At 46.3% G+C, this 23,066-nt stretch overlaps 1 protein-coding gene across 1 annotated transcript; it reads right to left on the bottom strand.

Annotated features, from left to right (window-relative positions):
• Window positions 1–3,422: 3,422 nt before the first annotated feature.
• Window positions 3,423–21,897, bottom strand: LSM14A (LSM14A mRNA processing body assembly factor). Its single transcript, XM_044269628.1, has 10 exons — window positions 21,666–21,897; window positions 20,509–20,672; window positions 18,499–18,631; window positions 15,831–15,944; window positions 14,237–14,410; window positions 14,084–14,158; window positions 13,152–13,334; window positions 10,724–10,892; window positions 9,273–9,528; window positions 3,423–6,764 (listed from the first exon to the last, which is right to left on the bottom strand). Exons 1-10 carry the CDS (start codon window positions 21,784–21,786, stop codon window positions 6,741–6,743), a joined length of 1,413 nt encoding a protein of 470 aa, XP_044125563.1. The 5' UTR covers window positions 21,787–21,897; the 3' UTR covers window positions 3,423–6,740.
• Between the last annotated feature and the right edge of the window lie 1,169 nt (window positions 21,898–23,066).

Raw genomic sequence — 23,066 nt, 5'->3', positions numbered from 1 at the left:
CTCAGGCATCATGTACACGACTATTAGTGCTGCATCCACATTTCTCGTTGCGAACCCATTGACATTACAGTGGTTATCCAGTAAGTTATATTGTGGACCTATCCCCTGGCTAGCTCATCGATCTCAGATCAGCAGGGGATCTGGGTGTCAGACCTATGTCTACCTGGATAACCCCTTTAAGGGGTCCATGCTCCACATTCTGCAGACAAGTTTATCTTTTTGCAGAACGGACATAGAAATCACCCGTATGTCCATTCCAAAAAAATAAATAAAAAAAAGCGATTGAAAAATGCAGACCACAGATCCATTAAACAAAAAAAAAAAAAAGTGGATGCCACAGACTGTACCTGTATTTTGCAGACTGCGTGTGAATGAGGCCTTACGCAAACTTTCTGCACTAAAATGTCCCCAGTGGGTTCCCCTAAGAGATTAGGCGCACATTGAGTTACCTGTGAGATCCATGACATAGGTGTGTATTTTCAAGCAGATTGAGTAAGGCCCCTTGCAGATGAGCAGGTGTCACGCTGAGAGTCCGGCCTGCCGGGGGTCACATAACATTATATTGATTTATGATGCTATGTAACCCTTAAGAGGTCTGGAATGCATTGGATAACACTGACAGCATTATGTCAGTGTCATCTAATACTTTCCAGAACTGTAAGGCCCTTTTCACACAGGCGTGTTTTCCGCGCGGGTGCAATGCGTGAGTTGAACGCATTGCACCCGCACTGAATCGGACCCATTCATTTCTATGGGGCTGTGCACATGAGCTGTGATTTTCACACATCACTTGTGCGTTGCGTGAAAATCGCAGCATGCTCTATTTTGTGATTTTTCACGCAACGCAGGCCCCATAGAAGTGAATAGGGCTGCGTGAACATCGCAAGCAAGTGCAGAATGCATAGTACAATAGCGCTGGAGGGGTTAAAATAAAATTTAACTCGCCTTAATCAACTTGCTCGCGCAGCCCGGCTTCTCTTCTGTGCTGTGTACAGGAAAAGGACCTGTAGTGACCTCACTCCGGTCATCACATGATCCATCACCATGGTAAAAGATCATGTGATGACTGAAGTGACGTCACCACAGGTCCTGTTACTGCACACAGCTAAGATGAAGACAGAAGAGATGCCGGCTGCGCGATCAAGTGGATTAAGGAGCGTTAAATTTTTTATTTTTTTTTAACCCCTCCAGAGCTATTGTACTATGCATTCTGTATTCAGAATACTATTATTTTCCCTTATAACCATGTAAGGGAAAATAATACAATCTACACAACCCTGGTACCAAACATGCCGATTTGTCTCACACGCGCGCAAAACACATTACAATGTTTTGTACTCGCGCGGAAAAATCGTGCATGTTCCCGCAATGCCCGTGTGAAACCAGCCTTAAGGGTTACATAGCATCATAAACCAATCTAATGCTTTGTGACCCCGGCAGTGCTGGAAGTTAAGGCCGGTAGCTGCGGACTTGCAGCGTGACACCTGCTCGTCTGCAAGTGGCCTTAGGCTAGTTTCACACTTGCGCCAGTCAGACCCAGCAGGCTGTATCCGGCCCTATTAAATAACGCCGGACCAGCGGAGAATGAGCCGGACAAACGCTTGTGTGAAACTAGCCTTGGGTGCAGAGTCCGTCACTGCTACAAAACTCCTCCATTGTGGGAAACCCACATCATGTATGCCACGTAAAGACGTACCACAATAGTGTCTGGTAACTGGTCGCACCCGGCACATGCACCCTCATCTGGAACAAAGGACACAAAACCTGGATTTTGTTTCATTGAACTTTAATTCTGCCTTAGAATAAAAACATTTGAATTGGCAGGAACTCCAAAAGAATTACAACGTTGTTCTTTTTACAAGTACAAAAGAAAAAAAAAAAAGTAATAATATACCCTGATCCTCTGTCCTCACTTCTGTAATATGCAATGTATAGCGCTTCACCCACAGTAGTTTTTGCATGGCATCGGGCCGCAGACATGATGGATTTCACGTCCCGTCACTGGGTCAGGATCATCATGTTACAATGAGATTTGCAGCCAGCGATACGCTTCAGTGACATCTAGTAGTGATAGCACCACACGTGGCCCCGTCCTTGACTGACAGCCCCTCTATGCGCTAGGATCGGGCAAAGTCCAGTCAGATTCGGTGTCTTTGCAAATCCCTCATCTGGTTTACTTCCATCTTGATTTACAGATTGGCTCGTACTCCGCTCACACCCGATGCAACGATTTCCTGTAAGCATGCCAATCTGATTGCTCCCCCCCGGCTGGCACACTGTCTGGTACGGGTCATGATTTTTGGGAGGGATGTTGCTACGTCGGCCCAAGACCAGTGGCCTGGTGTGAACATGGCGTTTCCCGCAATGCCGATCCTGCAGGAGAATTCTGAAGGCAGCCATGGATGTATTATCTACAGACGATGCAGTGTCTGGGATTAGAGAAATTGATTTCTCCATGTGTTGTGTCTGGCGGTGCGATACCAGATACAACCTGTGGAGAGCGGGGGCACTGCTTTTTCATATCCTAGATAACCCCTTTAACAGCAGAGGCCTGCACCTTAGCACTGCTCTAAGGGCAATCACTTTCAGACATTGACACGGCTGTATGCCAAAAGACAGGCTTTCTGGCCCAAGTCTGATGGGAGTAGTATATTTACCTGTCTATTCTATAAGACCATCCCGATTAGAGACCGCCTCGTCTTGTGTGGGCAGCCATACTCAGCCACTATTTGTTAGATGCAGACGGGTAACATCACCACAGAGGAAATAAGGGGGGGGGGGGGGGAACTATGGCCAGACAGGACAGTCTTTCCCAAAAGTAGCGCTTTTCGACAACTTTTAGCATGCTGGGAGTTGTAGTTCTATAACCACTGGCCAGAAATCAATAAAGCGTGCATTACCAGCTTACAAGTACAAACAGTGGTCCTGTGGCTAAATATGGCTGTCTACACATACCAAGTAAAAGAGCAAAGGAGTCCCTTAGCATAGAAGTCAGCAACCTCACGCACTCCAGTGGTTGTGAAACTACAACTCCCAGCATGCTACATTCAATTCTACAGGAGTGTGCATGTTGAGAGTTGTAGCAGGAGGCTGCTCAATCCTGCTACAGCAAGTGCAATACGTTTGCCTTTGGTCTCATTTGAAAGTGCCAAATCTGAACCTTGTCCACGCGATAGGTTATATACACATGCCCGTCCTGTGGCCCTTTGGTATGACCCTCATATGTGCCATCTAGGAGCACATGAACAATGCCACCCGACGGCATCCACATTTCATGCTAAAAGGTGCAAGGTGACATGAACAAGTCCTGCATGTAGCAGACGGGTCGGCTGGTGGCAGCTCTGCCTTCCAAAAAAAAACATGTTACATTGTGAATGGGTTGTATCGTTATCCTATACTCTATTCACATCCAGAGCTGTAATTTAAAAAAAAAAAACAAAAAAAAAAACACTGCATTCCTCTACACATTTGCACTGAGGCGGCAGGATCAGACATCTTGCTGCTGCCCCAGTGTTAGCACGGACCAGGATATGCCTTGTTCAGTAGTCTGATGCAAGGGGGATTGGGTCAAACCTTCCATCTTGCAGGAGAGATGGGGGCACATAACAGGATCTTAAAGGGATCAGCAAACGCCAGCTATTCTGAAACTACAACTCCCAGAATCTTCCTTTCACTTCTATGGGAGTTGGAAAAACAGCAAAGTGTGCATGATGGGAGCTGTAGTTTCACAGCAGCTGGAGTCCCGAAGGTTGCTGATCCCTGGTCTGGAATAAAGAAACCATGTCGCACTCCGTCCATGGGTTGGGCCTGTTGAAGTGAATTGGTTTAAACTGCAATACCACACACAACCTGAGGACAGGTGTGGCGCTGCTTTTTGAAGAAAGCGGCCTTGTTTTTCTACTCCTGGACAATGCCTATAACTAAGGCCGAGTTCACATCACCATTTATTTTTCTGTTTTCCTGATCCATCCGAACAGACCAGTAAGCATCAGGTATGCAGATTTGGCGTTTCCATTTGAGATCCGTTACTTTAGACGGGAAAAAAATAAATAAATACTGCATGCAGGACATTTTTTTCCGTATAAAATAACGGATCTCAGATGGAAATGGCTCAAACAGATTCGGAATGTGCATAACTAATACTCAGGATCCGTTTTTTCTTTTTTTTTCTTTATTCTGATGAATCAGAAAAACGGAAAATAAACGGTGATGTGAGCTCAGCCTAAGCTGTTAAAAGGCAGCATCTCCCTTTGTATAACATCCTGTGATATTGTTAATGCAGCTCTGGATGTGACTAGAGAACAAGAGCATTAACAAGTTGCTCAGCGGTATAAGGAAACACTACATGTAAATGGAGCGCTAAAGCAATTCCTTAAAGGGGTGTTCCCATCTCAAACGGATTGTATGTTGCGAGGATATACTAGACATTTATGACTGGAGGGGGTCCAACCAATAAATCCTGGGTTACCGCTGCGTCACTTTCCCTGCACATCGGCGCCATGCAGGAAACCGCAGCAACTCCCATTCACTTGAGAAGCGTGGTGCTTGTGTTCCCTCCGCAGCGAGTGGCTGGGGCGCCGCCGTGCACAGGAAAAACAGTGAAGGGGCTGCAGCACTGCACCTGGACGCTTTATGCTCGGGACCGGTTGGGGTACCGGAGGTCAGACCCCCCCCCCCCCCAAGCAAAGTGATGACTGCTACCATTTCCTGATGAGATGGGAACAGCCCTTCAAGTTCTGGCTGAGAAAACCACATTGCAGACCGTGACGTGTGCCTTGGCCATCGGAATAAGTTACGGACGTGGGACGATGCTACTTTACAAATACTTCAGTTTTTTGCCTAAACACAGTGAATTTTAACATTTTGTCTCAACCTTCAACACAAAAACTTTGCAGAGCAAAATGTCCATTTTCCCAGAAAAGAAATAAAAATAAAATCATAACAAAAAAACCCTATGACATCTTTGGATCCCTTTTTGCAGTATTCACAGACTGGGTGTTCCTGTGTATAACTTAAAACCCAATGACGATGGGTACAGTTTGGGGGGGGGGGGGGGGATGTGACATGACGGCGGTTATCGCCCACAGGTTTGGTCGTCACTGCTCAGGCCGAGAGACTGAAGACCTTCACTCAAATCTAAAAACGGGATTCCAAGGCGGAGGGGAAATCCTCAGCCTCAGACTACTACATCTTTACAAAAAGGGAAGCAAAAGCATTTACTACGATTAAAAGGGAACCCTGCTGCCTTGGCAGAGGAGGAAGCCATGTTGTGCACAGAACCATCATCTTACAGTAGCCAGCATGCTGATCTGCCAGTCGCCATCGCACCTGACTTAATGAGCCGCGCAGAAGAGATTTAATCTTAAATTAATCTGTTTCCAGGTAGATCAATCTGTACCTTCATTTAAAAGAGGTCGTGCTGATAACGCCATGAAAGCTGGTGCCCAGTGTTCAGAAGGGTTGTCCAGGATTGGGAAAAACATGGCTGCTTTCTTCCAGAGCGTGCCTGGTACTACAGCTTCAATGGAGCCGAGCGCCAATACCACACACTAAACCCATGGGCAGATGGACGTTTCTAGAAGAAAAGCCGCAGTCTTGTTCCCTAACCCTGAACGACCCCTTCAATGGTCCCTTATGCAAAAGCCAAAACGGGGGGGGGGGTCATCAAGAGACCTCTGTGCATTGTCTATTCATCAGCAGTCACCTACGCTCCCCCAAGTGCAACCATCAGAAGTTTAGACGCGGGTCTGAATGTGAATGGGAAGCGACATAACAAAAACACCAAGAAGAGATGAAAAGGTGAAAAAAAAAAAATAAAATAAAAAAGGACAGAGGCACAAGGTTCAAAGCATTGCAGAAAACCTAATTAAAGTGCCCGACACATGACTCCCGCCCCTGCACCATAAGCTAATTCTGTGCACAATGAGTTAAAAGTTCCAAAACTGGTAAAGTTTAACGTTGCGACACTTTCAAAATACGCATTTATACTGCCTTTAAAGGGGAAAAAAAAATAAAAAATAAAAAAACTTACATCTAATGGAAGCTTCATGTAGAAGAAAGTTGTGAGGTGGTCTCGTACAAGCCATTAGACTCTGGGTACAAAGGTTTTTGTTTTTACACCTATACAAAGCTCGGGGGGGGGGGGGGCTCTTTGGCAGTGGGATAAACTCAATCTTACGACAATATAAAAAAAAGTGTCCTTCGCCTAAGGAACTGAAGTAAGATTGTTCTCTTTTTCCAACTAAATGTGCTGCTATCTGGAGAAGGGGTGGAGGGGGTCACGCACCCTTTTAAACAATATATATAAAAAAAACAAAAAAAAAAAACACAATAGGACCCTTCAGGGCATCAGAGCTCAGAGATTGAACTATTCTCGCAGCAAGGAAACAGTACTTCGTAAAAATGCGTCAGAATATTCATACCCAAATGACTTCAGTCTTCTACTGCAAAGAGATCATGCTGAACCAACTTAACGACTGTTTTTTTTTCTCTGCCACCCGTCCTTTAGTGTTGCAGGGACCTCCGAATATAAAAATTAAGGAAAAAAAAAAAGGATAATTTCCGGCAGGGCCCCACTGCACTGAAGAAGCGCCGTGAAGCATCCGACCCCCACCTCCCCCAGTGCTGGTGACAAGATATACAGCAAGAAACGTCATTCTTCACCAAAGACTGAAAACAAGTTTTCCAGAGTGTGACCAAAAACTTTAAAAAAAAAAAAAACGCACACCCTCCGTTCTCGACTAGGCGGCCACCTTGTTGTCTTTCTGCAAAAGAAGAAAAATACTAATTAGGTTGTGGAATCCGTACATAGATGAGCGGCTGCAGGTTTAATACATTGGCCCACATTTACTGAACCCATAGCCCGGCTGTCTAGACCTGCACCAGATTTATCACAGCGGCTCGGGTTGGATGCTGAATGTGGTGCAGGGACGGACACTTTTCTCTCGCTCTACCAGCTACTCCTTTTACACCAGAATTGTGGAACAAAATGGTGCATCTTAGGTCTGGCACCCTTTCCGGTGAAGCTGCATCCCTTTCTGATAAGCCTCGTCGCCCCTTTTTGAACAAGTCGAAAGTTGCGCCAGATTGCACCACATTTTAGGCACAGACACATTAGTGAATCTGAGCCATGGTCTATACACCCACCATCAAAAAGGGTCTCCAGGTTTTAAACAGGGGATGTCTGATAAGGCCAATGCTTCTGTACACCTTTAGGGCATATGGACATCAGAGGGGACGCCCCCATTTATGACACCCACCCCCTACCATGGGAGGCAGAGTGGAGAGCCGTTAAGCCATCAGACCAGGCACATTTGGACATTACACGGTCAGGTATTTATTTGAATGGCCGCCATTTAATACCACCACTCCTCTGTGGGTTTCTTTTTTATATGTTAAATTTTTTCAGATCTCGGACATTGGATTACATTCTAGTCATTTTGGGCTAAAAGTCAATTTTTCAATTAAATTAGTCTTCATAAAAAAAAAAAAAAAAAAAAAGTCTTTTACCCCATAAAGGGTTAACCTTTTGATTTGAGCAGTTATCTGCCCTTATGTCTGACCTACTAACAGCTCTTAAAGGGAACCTGTACATCGGGATTTTGTGTATAGAGCTGAGGACATGGGTTGCTAGATGGCCGCTAGCACATCTGCAATACCCAGTCCCCATAGCTCTGTGTGCTTTTATTGTGTAAAAAAAAAACAAAAAAAAAAAAAAAAAAAAAAACCATTTGATACATCTGCAAATTAACCTGAGATGAGTCCTGTCCCTGAGATGAGCGCCCAGCATCCTCAGAATCTTCTCCTTGCTCCCCAACGTCAGAAAGCTAGAGCGCCATAATCTCGCAATGCGCAAGCTGGCGCATGCGCGGTTCCTTCCTTGAGGCTGATGCCAGCACAGGGAAGGAACACTGATGACAATGCACATGCGCTAGCTTGCGCAGCGTGAGATTACGGCGCTCTAGCTTTCTGACGTCAGGGAGCAAGGAGGAGATTTTGAGGATGCGGGGCGGTGCTGGGCTCCTTCACGCTGGACTCAGGTTAATTTGCATATGTATCAAATTGTTGTTGTTTTTTTTACACAAAAGCACACAAAGCTATGGGGACTGGGTATTGCGGATGTGCTAGCGGCCATCTAGCAGCCCATGTCCTCAGCTCTATACCCAAAATCCCGGTGACAGGTTCCCTTAAAACACTTACTGGGGGAGATATATCAAGACTGGTGGATCCAGAAAGCAGAATCTTCTTAACAAATCTGTCACATCTCCGCCCTGCCAGCTACAGGCTGGTGTAGACTTCAGCTATAACTGACACCACTTTTTGGCGAAAGTTATGGTAAATGTGGCAGCTACACAACGCTATGCCACCTTTTAATCAGTGCCGAAAGGCTAAAAAAAAGTAGCAAATCATGGTGCACACATACCAAGACCATAATGTGCGACTTTGACGCCACAATTGTGGCGTATAGGCCTTGATAAATGTCCCTCAGTGTGTTGTAATCAGTAAGGCTACTTTCAGACTGCCGTTTCTGGGTCCGCCTGTGAGATTCGTTTCAGGGCTCTCACAAGCGGCCCCAAATGGATCAGTTTAGCCCCAATGCATTCTGAATGGCTAAGGATCCGTTCAGAATGCATCATTTTGCCTCCGTTCTGCCTCCATTCCACTCTGGAGGCGAACACCAAACGGATCCGTCCTGACTTACAATGTAAGTTAATGGAGACAGATCCATTTACATTGACACAATATGGTGCAATTGTAAACTGATCCGTCCCCCATTGACTTTCAATGTAAGTCAGGATGGATCCGTTTGACTTTTTTTTTTTTTTTTTTTACATAGTTATGCAGACGGATCCGCACCTAAACGCAGGTGTGAAAGTAGCCTAAGATAAGAATCGAGCTATAATGAGTGTTTATAAGGTTGGGAGATCAAAGATAAGGAGCCGTCAGCCGCGCTGTCTGCCGGGAAACGGTATAAGCACAGAGCCTGGTACTAGAGAACCTCAGGACTCTACAGAAAATTTTTAAAAAAAGACCAATTAAAAAAAATAATAATATGAAGGTTTCCATAGCCTTTAAAACATGTCAAGTTACTTACAGAAAGTATTTTTAGATTTAGGTACTTTCCATCTGTTTCCTCAAACCATCCAGAGGAAAATATGACAACAAGTTGTGATCTACAGACAATGACTTACACTCTCAAAGCCTCGTGTGATTGGTAAGTACTAGATTCTGGCTCAGGTTACTGTTGTACAAAAGATTCAACTATTCCTCACCCTGTATTCATAGTCTGAAAATTCTCGTCCTCCACGTCCTCTGCTGAATCCACCACGATATCCTCGGGGAGCCCCAAAGTTGCTTCCTGGAGGGGGGCCTCTCCTTTCACCTCCACGGCCTCTGCCTCCACGGAAACCCATACCCCCTCCACCGCCTCTACCTCGGTAACCCCCACGCCCTCTGTTTGAACGCAAAGGAAGTCCAAATGTCTCTGCGTTAAGCCTCCTTTCTTCTGCCCATGTTGATCTTCGGTCTCTAAAAACAAAACAATAAAAAAACATGTATTTTTGGTAGATTTTACGCACATTTAAAATTGACAAAAGTTCACATAAAATTTTACTGCATATGAAACTTTATATGCATAAGGGCGCATTCACACGACGATATCTTCAGCATTTTTTGCTGATCGGATGTGTACCCATTCATTTCAATGGGGCTGCAAATGATGCAGACAGCACACCGTGTGTCCACGACCCCGCAAAAAGAAATAGAACATGATCTATTCTTGTCCGTTTTGGGGCCAAAAATAGGCATTTGTTATATAGTGCGGGACCTGCGGAAGGGAAAAGGCCAGTTGCACACACACGACTGTTTTGTGGATTTGAGAGTCGTGGACCGCAAAACGGATAAGGTCATGTGAAAATGGCCTTATTCTAAGGCTACTTTCACACTAGCGTTCGGGTCTCCGCTTGCGAGTTCCATTTGAAGGCTCTCACAAGCGGCCCCGAACGGATCCGTACTGCCCTAATGCATTCTGAGTGGATGCGGATCCGCTCAGAATGCATCAGTCTGGCACCGTCTGTCCTCCGCTCCGCTCAGCAGGCGGACACCCAAACGCTGCTTGCAGCATTCGGGTGTCCGCCTGGCCGTGCCGAGGCAAACTGATCCGTCCAGAGTTACAATGGAAGTCAATGGGGGCGGATCCGTTTGAAGGTGACACAATATGGTGCAATTTTCAAATGGATCCGCCCCCCCATTGACTTTCAATGCAAAGTCTGGATGGATCCGTCTGAATACAAATTACACTTAGACTTTTTTCTGAAATAAAATGCAAACGGTTCCGTTCTGAACGGATACCATCGTTTGCATTATAGGAGCGGATCAGTCTGTACAGATACCAGACGGATCCGCTCCGAACGCAAGTGTGAAAGTAGCCTAAGCTGAAGAAAACCAACAACAGGACAAGGCAGTCATAGGAAAGGCAAACAACCCTCCATTGCCCTCCCTGGAAGTCCATTAGCACAGTATTCGCTACTATTTACAGCAGTCTAAATTCCACCAAAGAGGCAGTGAAAAGGCTAGTGATAGGCCACTGCCAGAGAAACACCTAGCAGGCTACAGCCTTTCACAGCAAAATCAGTTGCCAGCTGGATGGAGGTAGGACTCTTTCTCAGTGCAGTAGTCCTGTGAAATATTTTACTCCAAACTAAGGTCACAACGCGCTTCGTACCGGTTATCATCACAGGAGATGTTGTCGAAGAAAGATTTGGTTTTGTCGTAGTAACAGCTCGTCGGCACTTCCTCCTCCTCGGCGTTTCCTTCACTGTTCTGAGTGTCCACCCCAGAGTCTGCTTTATCTTCCCCATTCACTGGCTTCTCTGGTTTTTCTGGTTTGTCGTCTGGAACAGCAGAAGCAGAATAATGAACATAAAGTCACACGAATGATAAGTACAGACCTGATCTGACCAGTGGCAGAAATAGAACTGACAACATACCAAGATGGCAATATGAGGAGACCCTGCCTAATTAAGAGGGGAGGGACATTTTTATTCAATGTTCATTTGCTTCCTAAATGCAAAATGAAGCAACGTTCTGAACAGTTAGCATTCAAAAAAATACCCTGCATTTTTCTTCAGTCGAGTTTGCCCGAGTCCTTCATCTAGCTGCTAAACATGACATGAACCCCTCGGAGTTCTGCTCCTGACGAAGCTCTCTGCTCATCCGTCCTTCTCTCAGTTGTAAAAGAGAGCAGCAAGGAAGGGGAGGATGTTGCGCACACAGCAGATTACAGTGTTGAAAGGGGGAAAAAGGATCCAAGGATGACCCCTAACGCAGCAGAGGCTGCAGACAGTGAGGAAAGCACACACACTAGGTAGTTAGCGGGGGAGCAAAGGCTGCGTACAAGTGTCCAGAAAAAGCAGAGCACACTCTACAAACTCAGTGTCTCAGTACGAAGGAGTAGAGAACCCAAAACAGCTGTAGAAATGGGGAATCAGTACAGGGGTAAAGCTGTGCTGATATGTGACAGCTAGGGAAGGCAGCAGCAACCTGGACACACAGACCTCACATCCGGCATGTATTACTGGGAGGGACACATTCACATGAGAAAAGTATGAAAGTAGGAGCAGGGTATAAAATGAATATTGGAAGTCTGAAAATGAATTAAATAAGACTGCAGACAATATATGTCAATTTTTTTTTAACTCAAGGTAACCACTGGAACGTACAAGTAGTTTTTGTCAAGGGCGTTTAACCCTCTAAAAGTTTTGGCTGAGCTCTGCTTGGGGTTTTGGAAAAGGATCTAACAGTTTAGCCTGAGCAGAGCTTGGGCAGGAGGGCCGATTTAAGCCTTCATATCTCGGGCTCTGTAGAAGATAAAAATATGGGTCTGGTTTTATTTAAGAGCCCAGAACTACATTAGGAGATATGTAGAATTTAAGTATGTAGTCACAGCAGCTGAAAGTGAAAGCAGGTTTCAGCTGCTTTCACTCCCAAACCAATTTCTAAAGGCTGTATCTCCCAAATGCAGAGGAGCTAATGTGCCTGAAACTTGTTTTAAAGCTTAGACTGGCAGCTTTCAAACAGGACCAGGCTCATATCTCTATCTTCTACAGAGCCAGAGATATTAAACTGGTTGTGCAGGAGTTTTTATATTAAGACCTCACAGGATAATTATCCCTTGAAGAATCTAATATATTAGCCCTAACACGCTTATGTTGTCAGAAAAATAATGTTCTGGGCCTTTAATTGTAGAGACATAAAAACAGGGGTTGTCCAGCCATTAATATTGACAACCTATTGTCAGGATAGGTCATCAATCTCTGATTGGCAGAGGTCCGACTCCCGGCACCCCCTTTCAACTCCATGTAAGCGCCACTTCCTGTTCATCACCCTGCACTTCGTCTCAGCAGTGCAGTGCAACGATAATTAAACGCTCCATTCAAGTGAATGTAGTGAGCTTCTGCAGTTACACTACACTGCCGCTCCACAGGACAAGAGGCGTAGTGTGAAGACCAGGAAGCAACGCCGCCTCCTCAACAAACAGCTGATCAGCGGTGGTGCCGGGTGTCAGACCCCGCCAATCTGATAATGATGACCTATCCTGAAAATTGGTCATCAATATTAACGGCTGGACAACCCCTTTAAAGAGGACCTTTCATGGGTCCAAACATTCTAAACTAAGTATCAGGATACGTAGGAGATAGATCCCTGCACTAACTGCACTTACTATTTTTCCTGGGAGCCACTCTGTTCGCCCGCTGTGGCCCCTGTTGTATTCTCCCGCCTGTATGCTAATTAAAAGAGTCGGAACAATGAGAAGGAGACAGTCTTTCTCCGTGGGAGTCTCCTTCTCATTGTTCTGATGCTATTAATACGCATACAGGGTGGGAGAATACAACAGGGGCCACAGCGGGCGAACAGAGTGGCGCCCAGGAAAAATAGTAAGTGCAGGGATCTATCTCCTACATATCCTAATACTTAGTTTAGAATGTTTGGACCCATGAAAGGTCCTCTTTAAGGCTAAAATCGTGCAGCGGCTACATTTACTTCAGATCTACAATTTAAAAAGTTAAATTAAAAAGTTTCATTTTCATAAGGGTTTTTCTGTTTCACCAGATATATTCACAATTGCACCAGACAAGCTCACACTTACCCACCTTTTATTTTTAACTTATTGTGAAATTCCTTGTCGATTTCTTCTTTGTTGAACTGTGCATTAGCACTTTCAAAGTCAAAGTCTTTTTCAAACTTCATAGGGCCGTCTCTTCTTACATTATACCTTCCACGGCCCCCTCGGTGACCACCACGACCTCTCCTGGGCTGAGGTCCACCAAGAGCAGCTGGAAGGGAGAATTAAGAAATCCCAACACCATGGTGCAGATAAGTGTATACACATTACCTATAAATGCCCGCTGATTCAGCATGTGCCTAAAGTTTAACGTAAAAGCCCCAAGCGTGTACGCTTCATCTAAATATTGGCTTCCTTATTACATGTAGACTTAAAAAAAAATAAAAAAAGACAATCCAATAGGTTGAGTATAAGGCTAGGCCAGGAATGGCCAACCTGCGGCTCTCCAGCTGCTGTAAAACTACAACTCCCACCATGCCCTGCTGTAGGCATTGTTGTAGTTTTGCAACATCTGGAGCGCCTCTGGTTGGCCATCCCTGGGCTAGACCTTTGTATTCCCATACTGAATAATGCTAAATGAATGAAGCTATATTACCTGCCATTATTTCAAACCTACAACTACCATTAAAATAGGTATTCCCATCCTACAAAGTGATGGCATGCTGCCAGAGTAAATCACTTTATATGGTTGCATGGTGGCAGAGAGTGTTGGCACAATGTCCCACTAGGCTAGTCACTGAGAGACTTCCCTGACATTACAGATTCATAGAATGAAGGGGATACATTACCATTCTATAGCTGAACCCCCTTCTAAGAGTTCCCAGCACTGCAAGCTGCTGGCTGTGCAGGGATCTGCAGCCAGCCCAATTCACTTGTGAAGGGCATGCAGGGCCACCTCAGTGCTGTGGCCCCTGCACTCTTCACAATCAATAGCTCCCAATGACGTCCAAGCTTTCTCACCTTGTCTCTTGTTGGGGTCCTGTCTGTCGTTCCTGAGCAGGTCTGTGTCAGGCCTTGAGGATTTGTGTGCATCAGCTGCAAAACAGAAAGGACATGAAGATCCAAGTACAACGGAGATGGCTGATCTCAGCAATCAATAGTCTCTTTTCTCACCTTTTCTTTGCTCTGAATTATCCAATGTCCTTTGGCTTAGGGATGGCAAAGCTCTAGAACTTAAAGGACTTCTTCTACCCACCGCCCCTGGTGCCTGGGCAATGGATGCAGTTTGGACGCCTTGTTCTAGTGTTGGGCTCTTCCGCAAAGAATCTACCAAAGGGGTTGTTCGCCCTAGAGGAAGGTGGAGTTGTTATTCGGGATGTACAGTTTACCATAATTCAGGGGGGGGGGGGGGGGGGGGTGTACTACAGTGTATTTTTGCCCATTCATCTTTAGCAATGAGCTCCAAATCTTTCAAGTTGGAGGGTCTTCTTGCCATCACCCTGATCTTTCCACAGATTGGATTCCAGTCTGGACTCTGACCGGGCCGCTCCAAAACGTTAATGTTGTTGTCTGCTAACCATTTCTTCACCACTTTTGTTTTGGGTCATTGTCATGCTGAAATGTCCACTGGTGCCCAAGGCCAAGTTTCTCTGCAGACTGCCTGATGTTGAGAATTCTCATGTATTGCTCTTTTTTCATGGTGCCGTTTACTGTGATTAGGTTCCCTGGTCCATTGGCTGAAAAACACCCCCAAAGCATTAGGTTCCCACCACCATGTTTGACAGTGGGGATGGTGTTCTTTGGGTTGAAGGCTTCTTTTTTACGCCAAATGAAGGAAACATCATTGTGACCGAACAATTACATTTTTGTTTCATCTGACCATAACACAGAAGACCAGAAGTCGTCTTCTTTGTCCAGATGAGCTTTTGCAAAGGCCAAGCGAGCTTTATGTGTGTGCCTTATCTGGAGAAGTGGCGTCCTCCTTGGTCTGCAGTGTGCAGTGTCCGTTGGATTGTCTGCCTTGAGACATTGCCACCAGCAGAGCCCAGATTCACCAGGATGGTCTTGGTGGTGATCCTTGGATTCTTTTTCACCTCTCTATCCTCCTGGCAGCACAGGTGTCACTTTTGGCTTCCGACCACGTCCTCTGAGATTTTCCACAGTGCGGAACATCTTGTATTTTTGGCTCAAATGTAAATAAAAGCTGAGAAATGTTTTTTCCCACAATAATGCCTCTTGTACATCGTCTTCTTATCTTTTGGAAGACACCTATGTAATTTCCCGTCAAAAAATTACTTGCTGGTTGAATAAAGGTAACCAAGTCAAAATTTGCCAGGGGGTATGAATAATTATGGGCAGCACTGTATATCTCCTTATGGGGAGCGCCTTAAGGGCAGATCTCCTCAAATTCTGGGAAGAGGGTATGCAAACGAGTTCTTAGCAAGCTCTGCCTCTAATGCCACAGTGGCATGCCCTATTCCCGATTACCATAAGAAACAAAAGAACCTGTGCATTTTCCAAAAGTTGAAAAACACTAAGTTAAACCAAACAGCTCATCATTCTGACTACAGCCTAGTAGTACGCACCATTACGGCAAAGGAATGTGAAAGAAGAGTCTCCCACAGCAGGAAGCATCGCTCGCTCTGCAGAACCTGGCACGTTCGTGCATAACAAGGATGGCAATGATTTCACACTCTAGATGAGCAGCTTATCGCATGGGGGTTCAGCAGAAGAGCATAGAAGTAAAAGGACAAGCTGTATGCGTTACCTTGAGAGGACTGCATTTTTCTCGTTTCGTGATTAAATGAAGAGCCGTCACTGCTAGCCAGGGGTAGAGAAGCACCGGTTGTACCGCCAGCACCTACGGAGCTCAAAGAGTTTCCTGTTTCAGAAAAAAAATAAAAAAAAGGAACCTAAGAAAATTTATCCTCAGGATAGGCCATCAATCTCTGATTAGTTGGGGCCCCAACACCCTGCCGATCAGTTCTTCTGCACTAACTTTCCAGTGAAGTGAATGGGGGCAGCTTCACGATAAGCTCCATTCATGACAGAAATGGACTGAAGTGCAACGATGGAGCTGTTGTTACTGTAGAACAGCTGATCGGTGGGGGTGCTGGGTTTCGGACCCTAGCCCATCAGATATTGGGTAGCCTATCACCTGTCTGCAGTCCCATCGCTGCTCGATTCCCAGCCACTTTCAGTCCCCACAGGGCTTCAGCAGTGATGTACTGTTCAAGCTGTGGCCTGTGACGGGTCACGCGACCAAGCAGCCCCACAGCCCTGTGGGGAACAAAAGCGGCCGAGAATGGAGCAGCAGCATGGCCATGGACAGGCGAGTGGGTATTTTAATGCAGGGGTGGGCGACCTGCAGCAGTCCAGCTGTTGTGAAACTATAACTCCAGACATGCTTGCTTGCTTAAGTTGTCACATTGTAACAGGCGTGAGATCGCCATTATCTAAGTTTAAAGACATTGCATCTTCTGCTGATTCAGAGTTTCTTCCTGTATTATACTCCAGAGCTGTATTCATTCTGCTGGTGCAGTCACTGTGCACATACATTACTTATCCTGTACTGATCCTGAGTTACATCCTGTATTATACTCCAGAGCTGCACTCACTATTCTGCTGGTGGAGTCACTGTGTACATACATTACTTATCCTGTACTGATCCCGAGTTACATCCTGTATTATACTCCAGAGCAGCACTCACTATTCTGCTGGTGGAGTCAAAGCATTACCCGTTTACACATTGTCTGGACAAAGCTTGTTCTGGGGATGGGCTGCATTTTGGGAAGTACACATACAGTAATGTGATGTGGGGAAAACTTACTACCCCCTGTATTACAGGAACTTCATTAACCTAAGCAATTTTAGACAAGCCTGTTGTCTGTTTCCAATAGCAACTAAGAGGCCTGTGAATGCAGCCTGGAAGTATCATCAGAAGAGACCAGAGCTTTAGGATTCCGGTCATCGATATCAGATTGGTCGGGGTTAATCTAGAGAACAGATCATCAATATCTAAAAGTTGGACGATCCTGTCAACATTTTTACAAAATGACAGCTAGCCACTATCCAGCATTACCTTATTGAAGTCTGTAGTTTGATTCCAACGCTGTGCGATGTGCCGAAATTCATAAAAAAAGACGGTTAAATGCATAGGGAATTGCGGTGACACGGCGCAGGCACAAGAATACGTTCAAGCGTCCGGCATTAAGGGAATGGGAAATTCTATAAAGCACTAAGGAGCAGGAAAGGGGGCTCACCGAGCGCGATTTGAAGCTAGAAAGCCACAGCCCCCTCGACTTCAAGACCCAAATTTACATAACGCGGGCAGTTGAATATAAGTCTTTTTTATGACTTTTGGCACATCGCACAGCAACGACAACTTTGGAATCAGAGCGGTTTAATCTGCGTTTTCCGGGTGAAAGGTCCCGTTTAAACAGAACGGGATGTGCAAAGTTCTAAAGTGTCCTCCAAGGCACAGTATAGGACAGGGCTGGCCAACCTGCGGCTCTCCAGCTGTTGTAAAACTACACCATGCCCTGCTGTAGGCTGCCTGGGCATGCTGGGAGTTGTAGTTATGCAACAGCTTAAGAGCCACAGGTTGGCCAGCCCTGGTATAGGGCAGTGATGGTGAACCTTTTCGAGACAGAGTGCCCAAACTGCCACCCAAACCCACTTACCGCAAAGTGCCAACACAGCAATTTACCCTGAATACTACAGTCCAGTATAATATATTTTCCATGTACTTTATCATTTAGCTATAATTTCCTGCCATTCATCAGAGCACTGACTGTAGGCAGGATAAGGCCTCTTGCACATGAATGTTTTTCCCCCCCCCCCCGTTTATGTTCCATTTTTTGCGTTCCGTATACTTAACCAGTAATTTCTATGGACCCGCAAAACAAAAAAAACAGAATGTACTCCGTATGCCTTCTGTTTCCGTTCAAAGATAAAACATGTCCTATTATTGTCCGCATAACGGACAAGGATAGCACTGTTCTATTAGGGACTGGCTGTTCCGTTCCGCAAAATGCACACGGAATGCACACAAATGGACGTCATCCGTATTTTTGCGGACCGCAAAACAGTGAAAAATGCCATAGGTTCGCCATTACTGCTATAGGGCATAACAATCTAATCAGTGGCAGGGGCCCGACCACTGGGACTCCCAATGATATTGAGGATATTAATGGGGCCCGTGTGCCTTGCGGCTCCATTCATCTTTATGCCGGAAGCAGTCCCATACAGAATGAACGGAGAGGCAGCTGTCATGCGCCACCTGCCTGTCCGTTCGTTTGGAGGAACAGGACACCCGTTCTGGTGATCGGTGGGGGTCCCAGGGATCGTACCCTCACCGATCAGATAGTGATCCCCTATCCTGTGCACAACTCCTTTCTTAAGGGGAAGGAGCCTTCCAGTCTAAATAAGCTTACCGACTCCAACCGATCCAAACTGCTGGGCCACCAGAGGATTGGCGTTAAACTGGTTATATGCCGGCATCCTGCTGAACGGGGCGTAGGAGTTCACACCGCTCAACGACGCTGAAGTACTGGATCCTAGAGAGGACTGCAGAGAAACAAATCATCTTTAGGGACGTCTGATGCTGGAAATGTGGACTTAAAAGGGTTCTTCAAACTATTCTGAAAATCTTGCTGGGAGCTGACCTGTGGCGGCAGGAGCCCTCCACCGCACGGTGGCATGACAGCAGTTTAAGCACCGAGCTTCCCTCCACAGGTCAGACCAAGCAAGATTTTCAAGATAGCCAGGAGAACCCCCTTTAACATAAAAGACTTAACCCCTTCCCAACCGCCTCATGTAAATATACGTCGGCGGTTGGGTATTTAAATATGGCGCCCGCATTTTAAAGCAGCAGGCAATGGGGACTAAAGTATGCGATCGACGATAATGTTGAACACATACATTAAAACCCCTCAGGCGCCATGGTCAAATGTGACGACAGCATCTGGGAGGTTAAAAACTGGGAGCACGCACCTCCGGCCATGTCTCGGCTCCCTCCATCCTTCCTGGGGGGAGCTGGGAACATGGCCGGAAGTGCATGCTCCCAAGACGCCGTGGTCACATTGAATGTAGTGTGCGGCAGCCTCGGCCCCCCTGAGTGATAAGAGGCTGGCGCACATTAGTTCCTGTGGAGAGGCTGCCTGTGGCAGGGCTAATGGGAACAGAGGACTTCATGAGTCAAAACTTTCTAAGAAAACCCTTAGTTGCCCATAGCAACCAACCAGGGCTCACCTTTCATTTCCTTAAGTGTTCTAAGGTGAGCTCTGATTGGTTGCTATGAGCAAGAAGGTTTTCCTGTTAGTTTAGGTAACTGTGGCCCATAGTGTATGAGAGAAGCAATCTGATGACTGCGCGTTATAGTTCCCTATGGGTACTATTAAATAGTGTAAAAAAATATAAATAAAATGGTGATGCAAAGAAAAAAGTTCCATTTTTTTTCCAGTATTAAAACGCAAAAAAAAAAACAAAAAAAAAAAACCACACAACAACACACAGATGTATCGTAATCACACTGACCTGGAGAATGAAAGTAAGGGTACTTTCACACTAGCGTTATTCTTTTCCGGTATCGAGTTCCGTCCTAGGGGCTCAATACCGGAAAAGAACTGATCAGTTTTATCCTAATGCATTCTGTTCACTATTCAGCAGGATGCATCAGTTCAGTCCCTCTTACGTTATTTGGACGGAGAAAATACCGCAGCGTGCCGCAGTTTTATCTCTGACCAAAAATACTGAACACTTGCCGGATCCAGCATTTTTTTCCATTGGAATGTATTAGTGCCGGATCCAGCATTAAAACTGCCGCATTGACGGATCCAGTCTTCCGCTCTGCGCATGCGCAGACCTTTAAAAATGTAAAAAATAATTTGTGAGACGGATCCAGCACTGCAAGTGTGAAAGCAGTGCCCTAACAGGTCAGTTTTACCACAAAGGAAACCCATAAAACTGTGATGAAATTGTGTTTTTTTTTTATCATTCCAAATTTTTCCCCCGCTTCCGACTACATTCCCACTGTGTATAACCGTAAGTGGTGCCATTAGAAAATACAACTTGTCCAAAAAAAAACAAGCCCTTAAAACGGAAAAATAAAAAAAAAGTTATGGCTTTTGGAAAGCAGGGAGTGAAAAATGAAAATGAACAATCAGAAAATCGCCCAGTCTTCAAGGGGTTAACCAAGCACTGAGACCTTGGTGCTACATCTCCTTTGTAATCGGGTTGTCTGCTATTTTAGGCACCCTATTAAGGCAGTGTCAGTCAGACGGGGCCCCCCCGAGCCACTTGCTCTGAAGGTCCTAGACACCTCTCCCAAGAATAAAAAGGATGGGGCAGCTGAAACCCAACATGCCTGATCTGGATCTCCCCCACCAGCTGCCCCGGCGCGTTCGCTGTGTGGCCGGCCTGACATCCATGGGCAGAGGCCGTACCTGGACTATTGCAGGGTCTTGAGGCAAGGAGCACTGAGGTTTGGGGGGTTCACACACAGTGAGGTCCTTGATGTCGCTCCCCCGGAATATGATATATTCAAACACTTCATCTCGAGGAGGAACCGGCCGCTCTGTGGGTCGATCTTCTGTTCCAAAGGACCGGACTGCCGAGAAGGAAGAGGAAAAAAAAATAATCCATGAGACACTGCCATGACGGATTGTGGGGCGCCGCACACTTCCACGCCGGCTGGTCATGGAGAATACACGGCTGTTGCTTTAAATCTGTACACCATTCTATTACTGCTCTCCATGAGTAACCTACTGCGCTGTAGTGTAAAGCATGGCAGGGGGACGTACACTGTACCGCGGGGGTGGGGAAGGGAGCACTGTACACTGTACCAGAAGGGGGGACGTACACTGTACCGCGGGGAAGAGTGAGCACTCTACCAGAAGGGGGGGGGGGCATACACTGTACCGCGGGGGTGGGGAAAGTGAGCACCGTACCAGAAGGAGGGGGATGTACACTGTACCGCGGGGGTGGGGAAAGGAAGCACTGCACTATACCAGAATGTGGGGGGGCATACACTGTACCGCGGGGGTGGGGAAGGGAGCACTGTACCAGAAGGGGGACGTACACTGTACCAGAAGGGGGACGTACACTGTACCGCAGGGGGGGGGAGCACTGTACCAGAAGGGGGGCGTACACTGTACTACGGGGGTGGAGAAGGGAGCGCTGTACACTGTACCAGAAAGGGGGGCGTACACTGTACCACGGGGGTGGGGTCCTCCATACACTGTGTATATGAGGGAGCACTGTACACTGTACCAGAAGGGGGGCGTACACTGTACCAGAAGGGAGGCGTGCACTGTACTACAGGGGTGGAGAAGGGAGCACTGTACCAGAAGGGGGGGGGGGCGTACACTGTACCGCGGGGGTGGGGTCCTCCATACACTCTGTATATGAGGGAGCACTGTACCAGAGGGGGGGCGTGCACTGTACCGCGGGGGTGGGGTCGTCCTTACACTGTGTAGCTGAGGGAGCCCGGTACACTATGCATACGGGGGTCGGGTACATGACGGGCCCCCCACGTCCAGCCTCCTCAGCCCCGGTTCCCGCCCTCGCCCTCCCCGCGGGAGGCGCAGTCGGAGCCCGGTACCTTTGGCCAAGGCCACGGTGGAGTTCTCGGTGTCGATGGTGTACAGGATGCCCTCATACCGGATCTCCGCCTTGGAGATGAGGCTGATCTTGCTGCCGATGTACGGCGTCCCGCCGCTCATGGTGACTCTCCCGCCGGATGGATGCGGATTGTTGGCGCCCGGGGGGGGGTTGAAGATTCTTCCGCTTATTCCTTCCTGCGTTCTCCGGACAAGGGCCTAAACTAACATGGCGGCCGCCGCTAGGGACGCTGGGAGCTGCTGCGCTGACTTCTCGCGAGAGCCGGCTGGTTGGCGGGCGTGAAACCGCGGACTGCCAGCCAGCCTTAAAGTGACAGTGCCATTAATGACTCAATGAGCAAGCTACCGTGTGAGCGGTGACAAGAGGCACCCAATACTTATTCCTTGGATATAGCAGCCGTTTGCTTATCATATCATATTTTTTTTAATTAGGTGACAACGAACATAGCTCTCTCTGCATCCCAAAAGAAGGAGTTTGTCAGAAAACTTTTCCAGGCTTCTTCATGTTAATCCAGAAATGTAACCCTGCAGTTTCAATGCCAAGGTCATAGTGTGGTCCTATGTGATTATATCCTAAAATAGCAGAATTTTAAGATTATTTCATAAATTTTATTTATTCTAAAACGCAGAATAAAATTGTAAATGAGATCATTGAAAATTAGGCCTCTTGCACACGACCGTATGGATTTTTCAGTATTTTGCGGTCCGCAAAAAAACAGATCCGCAAAAAATACGGATGACGTCCGCGTGCATTCGTGTTTTTTTTGTGGATCCATTGAAATGAATGGTTCCGTATACGGACCGTATACGCAATGCAAAAAACGAAACGGAAACTAAATAAAAAAACACTTGTGTGCATGAGGCCTTAGAGGACGCTTTCAGATACCTGCAAGTTATTGGTGTTAGGACTCTTTCACACGTTTTATTTCATTTTCTTTCATTTACGCTCCGTTTTTTGTGTTCCGTATACGGAACCATTCATTTCAATGGTTTTGCAAAAAAACTGAATGTACTCTGTATGCTTTCCGTTTTTTCCATTCCGTTCAAAAATAAAACATGTCCTATTATTGCCCGCAAATCACTTTCCATGGCTCCATTCAAGTCAATGGGTCCGCAAAAAAAAACGGAACATATATGGAAATGCATCCAAATGTCTTCTTTATCTGTTCCGTTTTTGCAGAACCATCTATTGAAAATGTTATGCCCAGCCCAATATTTTTAATGTAATTACTGTATATGCCATACGGAAAAACGGCATCTGTGAAAAACAGAAACAAAATACGGAACAACGGATCTGTGAAAAACAGACCGCAAAACACTGAAAAAGCCATACGGTCGTGTGAAAGAGACCTTAATCTGGCAACTGGTGCTAATTCCCTTAA

Source organism: Bufo gargarizans, chromosome 10, assembly GCF_014858855.1.
Source record: "Bufo gargarizans isolate SCDJY-AF-19 chromosome 10, ASM1485885v1, whole genome shotgun sequence".
Taxonomy (NCBI): domain Eukaryota; kingdom Metazoa; phylum Chordata; class Amphibia; order Anura; family Bufonidae; genus Bufo; species Bufo gargarizans.
The sequence above is the reverse complement of the archived record's forward strand: the minus strand, read 5'-3'. Positions and strand labels throughout refer to the sequence as shown.

What these genes read in the sequence shown, in the direction of transcription:
- LSM14A (XM_044269628.1), bottom strand. Translation starts at nt 21,786, where the DNA reads ATGAGCGGCGGGACGCCGTACATCGGCAGCAAGATCAGCCTCATCTCC. An exon ending in GGACCCCAACAAGAGACAAG is followed by an intron (nt 13,335 to 14,083) that starts GTGAGAAAGCTT and finishes TCTCCCTTCCAG; the next exon opens with CTGCTCTTGGTGGACCTCAG. An exon ending in TTTCAGACTATGAATACAGG is followed by an intron (nt 6,765 to 9,272) that starts GTGAGGAATAGT and finishes CTTCTTTTGCAG; the next exon opens with AAAGACAACAAGGTGGCCGC.